At 33.5% G+C, this 8,578-nt stretch overlaps 1 protein-coding gene across 1 annotated transcript; it reads left to right on the top strand.

The window, feature by feature from the left end:
• The first annotated feature begins 535 nt into the window (after positions 1–535).
• Positions 536–6,318, top strand: LOC107887411 (NEDD8-activating enzyme E1 regulatory subunit AXR1). Its single transcript, XM_016811644.2, has 14 exons — positions 536–692; positions 874–1,046; positions 1,149–1,312; positions 1,561–1,671; positions 1,885–1,964; positions 2,184–2,334; positions 2,425–2,518; positions 3,023–3,111; positions 4,111–4,184; positions 4,269–4,431; positions 4,955–5,040; positions 5,517–5,600; positions 5,681–5,861; positions 5,951–6,318. The coding sequence occupies exons 1-14, from the start codon at positions 655–657 to the stop codon at positions 6,035–6,037; spliced, it is 1,575 nt and encodes a 524-aa protein (XP_016667133.2). The 5' UTR covers positions 536–654; the 3' UTR covers positions 6,038–6,318.
• The last annotated feature ends 2,260 nt before the right edge of the window (positions 6,319–8,578 follow it).

The following is an 8,578-nucleotide window of genomic DNA, read 5'->3' as shown; positions in this document are numbered from 1 at the left end:
AAAAAAACGGCAAAAAGATCTCTCCGGTCTCTCTTAGTTTTGGAATTGAGAAAATTGGTCCCTCTCAAAAAAATTAGATCAAATTAATCCTTATAAATTTTGAAAGTGAGTAACTAAGGACAATTAATTACAAGTTAATGTTTTTAATCAATTGTACATAATTTTGATTAGTATAATAACAAATTTAGCTTGCAAAGTTTACACATTCCGTTAATTTGGTTCTAATTTAATAAATTTATCCTACAACATTTGTGTAAATTTATAAATATTGAGGCTGAATTTATTAAATTTTTTAGAATTAAGTCCAAAATGACATAATATATAAACAATGAAGGCTAAATTTATTATCATACCAATAAAAATTATATAAAGTTGATGGGAGATATTAACTTTATGATTAATTGTACTTAGTTGCTCTCTCTTAAAATTGATAGGGATTAAATTGGTTTAATTTTTAATTTGCTCAATCAAATTAAGAGGGACGAAAAAGGTCTGTTTACCAAAAAACAGCATATAGCAAATTTTGGTATGCCAATCTAAACGACGCGTTTCAATATCCTCACCTTTGTGTCATTAAAACATACATAGACAGACCGGTGCGTGGTCTATGCGCACTGCGTAGTAAGGAAGCGAAGAAGCAAATTGAAGCTAACAATGGCGGAGCCTAAAACCAAATACGATCGGCAGCTCAGGTAACCTCTCAATTATGTTCCTTTTTCTTTGTTCTTCTTTATGAGATTTTCCATCTCTGCCGAAGGGTGAGAAATGCTTTGAAGAATTCAAGTCCTAATATATTTTTCCTCGGGAATACTTTAAGTTTCTTTGCCTATTTGCAATATCAACAACTTTCTTTTCTTTGAAAAAAATTGGAAGGATCTGGGGTGAACAAGGGCAAGCAGCTCTAGAGAAAGCGAGCATATGTTTACTAAATTGTGGGCCAACTGGTTCTGAGACTTTGAAGAATCTTGTCCTTGGTGGTGTCGGAAGCATTACTATAGTCGATGGATCTAAGGTTGAATTCGGCGACCTTGGAAACAATTTTATGGGTAAGTTTCAATATGTTTTCCTTTTCCTTTTCATGTTTTCATTGTCTTTTTTGTTTTTTGGTTTTAAGCTTGACTTCTTTTTTGGGAATTGTTGTGGGTCAGTGGATGACTCAAGCCTTGGTCAGTCAAAAGCCAAATGTGTTTGTTCCTTCCTCCAAGAGCTAAACGATGCTGTTAAAGCTAAGTTTATTGAAGAGTATCCCGAGGCTTTAATCGACACCAACCCCTCTTTTTTTTCTCAGTTTACCTTAGTTGTTGCCACTCAGGTAAGGAATCTTTCCATTTCATAACTTTCACCGATGAACTTCACTGTTAGGTACTCTTTTTAGGCCGCAAGTGGTTACTTCAAAAGTTTATTGTTTAAGTTTGGTTTCATTGTTGTCTATGTGTGCAAAGCCTATTTGGAATTAAGATGGATTTATTCCTAACTTTGCGATGCTTTGTTTCTTAGAAGAGCTATTTGATTCTATGTTTCCTTATGAACTTGTTCCTTTCAACCATGTTGTTGTTTCAGCTGGTGGAAGAATCTATGGTGAAGCTTGATAGAATTTGTAGACAAGAAAATGTGATGTTGATTTTTGCTCGCTCCTACGGCCTAACAGGTTTAGTTCGAATCAGTGTGAAGGTAACATGTTCTTGGCATTGACTATCTCACCATGGTGACATCAATATCTCACTGATAAAGCTGAATATCAGCAAGAACAAATCTTGAAAATCGTTTGAACTTATATAGGCCTAGAGGAAATGGATGGTTATTTAATATTTTTCAAGAGTTTAGTATATAGGTAACAGACAAAGGAAATATCTCGAAATGATGATCAAGTTTTGCTTGTGGCAGGAACACACTGTAATTGAATCAAAGCCTGACCATTTTCTAGATGACCTTCGGTTAAATAATCCATGGCCTGAGTTGAGAGGGTATCGATCATTTATTTTCCTTTCCTATTTTGATTAATGTTCTACTCTTTCTCAGTTCATATTTTGTCCTCAAAGGATTTTTATATTTTATGCAATGATGTCCCTTTTCTTAATTCTTTTACCTCTAATTTGCTTTTGCAAAATATTTGAGTATTTTTTGAAAGCTTATATGCTTTGTTTTCCTCGATTGGAGTTCTGACTGGCATTTACATATGATAGGTTTGCTGAAGCTATTGACCTAAATGTGCAAGATCCTGTTGCTCATAAACACATACCATATGTTGTCATCCTTGTCAAGATGGCCGATGAGTGGAAGACTAGCCATGGAGGTACTCTACCATCAACCAGAGAACAGAAAAGAGAGTTCAAGGTTCACAAATTTCTGTATTTTTTGTCTCTTAGATTTTAATTCTTCTGGTTTATGTCTGTGAGATTTAAGTTCTGTTCTTGGACGTTTTAGGAACTTCTCAAAGCCAGGATGGCTGCGATGGATGAAGACAACTATAAAGAAGCTATTGATGCCTCCTTTAAATTGTTTGCTCCTCAAGGAATCAGTAAGTTTGTCTTAGCAGAATCATGGGTCAAAACTTTTGGATGGTTAAAGGATTTCCATAGAAACCTCTCTGTCTTATATGGAAATAGAATGAAAAACATATTTGGTTTATAGAAGATTCCATTACTTCAATAGCCTTGGACCATGTAATCCATCTAACCAAACCCTGGCAACACTTTTTATCTGGGATGAGTTGGTTTTAATCTCATACATTTTATTTATGAGGGCAATGATTTGAGGTGCCTTTCTCTTTGTTCTTAGTAATACATCACTTCCTACATATTTGGAAAAGAACTTAATTGATGTGAAATAAACTGAGTGGGGAAAGTATCCTTTGTATGGTTTGTTAGACATTTTATTTTATTGATGAAGCTTCTTTGTGCAATTGCCATGCGGTATGCTTTACATTAGTTTAGTTGTTTCTGTGCTGAGTAGGCATCATCCTTGAAAATAAAATACTACTTTGGCTGGTGGTTAACGACCCCACCCCCTTTTTCAATCTCAGGTTCAGATTTGCAGCAGATAATTAATGATAGCTGTGCTGAAGTTGGTTCTAGTTCTTCTGACTTTTGGGTGATAGTAGCAGCTTTGAAGGTTGGTGATTTAAAAGTTAACTCGCACTTGCTATAACCTCAATTAATTATTTACTCATGCACCTTACTGTTGCTGACCTGGCATTGTTCACTATGACACTCATAATTTGTTCTTAGAACAGACACTTGTCTGTTGATACATGTATGGAATGGTCATAAACCCTATGGACTTTCTGAAAACCATCATGGATGGTGGCTAAAGTGAGCTTTTCTCATTTTATAACCAGTGAAGCTTATTTGCAGAGCTGATTTGTTTCTCAGAATGATTTTTTTATGTGGGTCTACATATATATGGCTTAAGATGTATAATAAAGTCTAAAGTTAGTCTAGTTTATCTACAAAACATGAAAATTTTCTATTGATTAATATGCATGATTTTTTTGTGGTCCATGTTTGTTGTTAAATACTAAAATATTAAGAAGTATAGAGTTTGGTAATATCTTTCTTACTAGTAAAGGTATATCTAATGAAAAAAGTGAAAATTAAAAAAATAAATAAAGAGAACTTCAATCAGGCAGGATTTTCTGTGCCTATCAGCTTATAGAAAAGCTCGACTCAGAGCACCAGGCATCCGAAAGTGTCTAAGGTGCAACGTGCAGGTGTGTTTAGGCACACACCTTGACAACACTGATTTGAATTAATTGTCAACTTTTTATTGTCTGATTTCTTCATTGAGTGGCACCATTTATGGGAAGTGTCTCTTGCATGACTGTTGGTGGGAAGTAAGAGAGTTGTGGAAATTTGTCTTCAGTGGCATGGTGTTTGCTTTATTTATGTTCTACAACCAAATAAGATTATTGGTGATATAATTTAAACCTGCTTTTTCCATGTGCAATTCTTTGTGATATTACTTTGGCTATTTACAGTTGCTTAAAGATTATTGAATAATGAATATATAATCAAATTCCATTCTGCTATAGATATTTCTGTTTTCCTTTCAATTTAAATCTATTCAAGCTCCTACATGTTTCTCTCCATTGCCGTTGTGAACTTCATGCAGGAGTTCATTGCAAATGAAGGTGGTGGGGAGGTACCACTTGAGGGGTCGATACCAGATATGACATCTTCAACTGAGTTAGTGATTGCTCCCTACAAAATTTCTTGCATTTCCTTTCTCTAAAATCAAGGCTAACTGCTTTATCAATTTTCTTGGTTCAGGCATTATGTAAACTTGCAGAAGATCTATCAGGCTAAATCTGAGGCTGATTATCTTGTTCTTGAAGAACGAGTTAGGAATATTCTTAAGAAAATTGGTAGAGATCCACATAGTATCCCTAAGGCAACGATAAAAAGCTTCAGCAAAAACGCTAGAAAGCTCAAAGTAAGTGTGCTATATTACATCTGTTTGCAATTTGATGGTTCAATCTATTGCATGTATCCTCGCTGACATGAGAAGCACTTCAATGGTATAAAATGTCGTTATCATTCATTACAACGCGGATGAGGCAAGTTTGGTGCCTATAACATACCTAACTCTTCCCGGAGGACTTAAGTGGATCTTTATTGTACTTTGCTGAATGCATTTTGTTCCAGGCTTATTTTCATTATTTTTCTATTAGTTTGGATCTTCCTGCCCATAAATTTTTGTTATCACTTATCAGCATCCTGCCTATATGAATAAAATCTTGTGCAATATGTTATGCATTGATGATTCCAAAGAGATCACAGTGAGTCATACCCTTTTTGGATTAATCCCTCATCTTACTTGGCATATACAGGCAAAACCTAAAAAACAAAGCAGAGTTAATTTCCTGTTTTTGACTGATTATGTCCAATAAGTTCTCATTCATTTATTGCTCTTTGACTTGGTGCCATCACTGAGATATTGTAATCTTTACTTATAGGTTTGTTGGTATCGCTCCATTGAGGATGAGTATAATAATCCATCTCCTGCTGAGCTGCAGAAGTATTTAACCGATGAAGATTACAGGTTCACGGACTTAAACTTTTACTCTTCCGAATGTTAAAACTTATGTGCATCATTCAATCCCCATTCTCTCCCTTTTACTGAATGTTAATATATTTAATCAGCTTTTGGGTATATATTATATATATTCTTTTATATGATGGTAACTTGCTACGTGAAGATAATATCTGTTATATAAAATGCTTTAAGTGAGGCTCCATTTATTGGTGCTTTTTCTTTTTGGTATTTTCCTCTTGTTTTCAGTTTCTTTTTTCTCTTTCTATTGAGAAAAGGAAGAAATATCAACCAAAGGAAACCTAACTAAAATTTTTCTGATGATCTGTGTAATGTTGTAGTGACAAAGTGGGCCCTTGATTTATGATTGTGTTTAATATATTGTTTCTGATTGTTGATCTGCAAAATTATGATTTTGATTTGCAATTCAAATCATGTTGATGTGTCTTGGTTACAAAAAATGGTCTCGTGTCTATATATTTCAGTATTGCTGTGGGATTCTATATTCTTCTAAGAGCTGTTGATCGCTATGCCGCAAATTTTAACCACTTTCCGGGACAGTTTGTTGGGTAAGCCTAATTGGTAGTTTTTCTTTCTTTTGGTGTCAACTTGAGGTTTGTGATCTAACTAAGTGGTTAATATGTTGCAGTGGATTGGATGAGGATATATCTCGGCTAAAAACGACAGCTGTTAGCCTACTTAATGATTTGGGTTGTAGCGGCTTAACATTGACGGAGGATCTTATTAATGAAATGTGCCGATTTGGTGCTGCGGAGCTCCATGCTGTTGCTGCCATCGTTGGTGGAATTGCATCTCAAGAAGTCATCAAGGTATAGCATTTGATTCTTTGGTCAGCTGTGTTTCAAATTCATGAAAAATGAAATTACATAGTTTTACGCGACTTTTGTGTTCGTTGCAGCTTATAACAAAACAGTTTGTTCCCATGACTGGCACCTTTGCATTCAATGCGATTGATCACAAGTCCCAATTGTTGAATCTGTGTTAGAGAACTTGAAGCAAAGCAATTGTTTGAAGCCCAACGGGACTATTCATCTCATCTGGTGCAAACTACCTCATGTAATGTCGATTTCAAGTGAAGAAGTGTTGGGAGTGGCAAATTCGGTTGGGAGATGGGATAACAAATTATTTGCAGGCATATCTTTGGTGCTCCATTTATAAAAAGATGATTTTTGGGATTGAGGCAGTCTGTTGTATCTTAACAAGGAAGACATACCCTACTATATTCTCTACTTAAATGAACAAAGTTGTAGCAATGCTTAGGTTTTAGCATTCTCCTTTTCCTCGCCTCTAATTTTTCCCGTATATAACAACATTAAAAGGAATAGGTTTAAGTATGCCCCCAGTCTTTGTACTCTAAAAACTTTTCAAAATCAAAGTCCAATTTGTAATCTTGTTAATGGACTTCTTCAAAAGTATGATTTAGAAATTAAAGTCTAGTTGAGAACACCTTCAAATGTTGATTAACCGCATTTATCAATTGGACCGTTTTTTGTTTTTTGAATTTAGCCGAGTGAGGATTAAATTCTTGGAATTAAAAGTTTACAAAGAAATAAAATTTTCAAAAGTCCAAAGAGTACAGGGACTGGGAGCATAATTAAATCAAAGACGTATATAGGTTGGCGATGAAGGCTATCCCGCTTGAACGTTGGAAAGATGGTGGGCATGGTGAGGAATATGTAGTGAAGCCTAAATGCAGGATCTGTAAGATAAAAATCCAAACTAGTGAAGGACAAATGTATGAATTACATAAAAGTGTTGGATTTGGAGAAAAATTTGTGAAGGATCCATCCAACTAAAACTGCACGTCTTCTAGTTTGCATTCATCATCGTTTTGGTGGGAGTTGTTTTGTTTAACTGCAATAGCATGCGGTTTCCTCATCAATAAATAATGTTAGGTTTATGTAGAGAAATTTAGTACCTTGGGCTTTGGGGTATAACTTAAGATCACACCTCCATTTGCTTCTATCACTTGCGTGGGGCGGAGCCAGAAAAAATTTTTAGGGGGGCCGGATGAAATTTTAATTTTTTATAGTTTATATTTTTATAATTTGTAAAGGATTAAATTGAATTTTTATAATTTTAGAGAAGGCCAAAGTGTAATTTTACCTTTACTAATTTAAATTTTTAAAAAAATTTAAGAACCTAAAATATAATTTTACATTTTAGGAGGATGGCCCTTGCATCTAACTAAACCCCCAATCAATTATAAAAAAAATGCAACCATTAAAAGTTGGTATACTCATTGGTCTAACCTTTAAGGTTTACTCAGAAAAAAAGGTGCAACCTATAAATTCATACTTTAGTATCTCTTTTTTTTATTTTAGTACTTGAATAATTTTTTGGTCACATGCATAAACTATTTTTTTTCTCAAATTGATATTTTTATCAATTTAACCATTATTTGAACCCTTAAATCAAATTTTTTTAAAAAATCAATTAAAATTTACCACGTGGAAAAGAAGAAAAATTCTTTATATATATCTTTTTACTTTTTTTATTATTATTTTTTCCTACAAGTGTGAGTATTTTGGATTTAACGGTTTTAATCTAGTTTTCAGAACCAAATTGATGGTTGAACCAATTAGGCCACCAATTCTTGGTTTGATTGGTTTGTCCGGTTCGATCAAATAGGTTATTAAAAATTCATAAAAATAAAAAAATAAAGAAAACCAATTCAACCAGTTTGTTTAGCTCGGTTCTATTGGTCTGTATTAGTTCGTGGGTCAATTGACTCAACCCCTATCTTTAGACCAGTATCCCGAATTGGTTCTCGATTCGATCTAATTTTGAAAACATTGGTTTCACTTTGATGAAAGAACTTTTCTAATCCTGTCATGTCGAGCAAGCAAGTGGTAAAGTTTGAAAATAAAATTAATTGCTAACACATTGACCTTGGAATGGTGAGTTTCGAGCATTGTTCGCATTATCAAACGTTATAAATGAAGAAAAATAGAAAAAATAAAGAGTAAAAAATGTAAAAGAAAAAGAATATAAAAGAATTAAAAAAATATTTGTAAACTTTATACGCGGTGATAGTCTGTAATTGACTAGAATTTTTTTAAACGGATATAATATTTTAGTATAAAATAAGTAATAGAAAAATAGTTTAGGTACCACTCGTAACAAAAAGAAAAGATTAAGTGTATAGTTTAGGTAATTTGTGGGTTAAACATTTTTTCTAAAGAAAAATTAAACTTGAGTTTGATTAATAGTTGGACTCATGGAGATATCAACTTGAAAAGAAAGCAGTTTGGATATACCATTTGTGAAAAAAAAAATCTAAATACCAAAATAAAGAAAAAAAATTGTAGTTCAAACACTGGTTAAACCTTTTGTGATTACCAAAATTTATTTACGTTGTTTTACTTCAATCAATGATTAATTGATGCAGACAGATTATGAGAAAGTTCCATAGTTGATTTTAGGGCTGAAATAATGCCATTGTACTCAACACATGGAACATGAAATGCCCTTGTAAATGAAGTGGATGTTGATGATGCATATATATTTAAGTAGATCAATCCTA

The sequence above is a fragment of the Gossypium hirsutum genome, chromosome A03 (genome assembly GCF_007990345.1).
Source record: "Gossypium hirsutum isolate 1008001.06 chromosome A03, Gossypium_hirsutum_v2.1, whole genome shotgun sequence".
Taxonomy (NCBI): Eukaryota; Viridiplantae; Streptophyta; class Magnoliopsida; order Malvales; family Malvaceae; genus Gossypium; species Gossypium hirsutum.
Note: the sequence above shows the minus strand (reverse complement) of the source record. Positions and strands in the feature narration are given on the sequence as shown.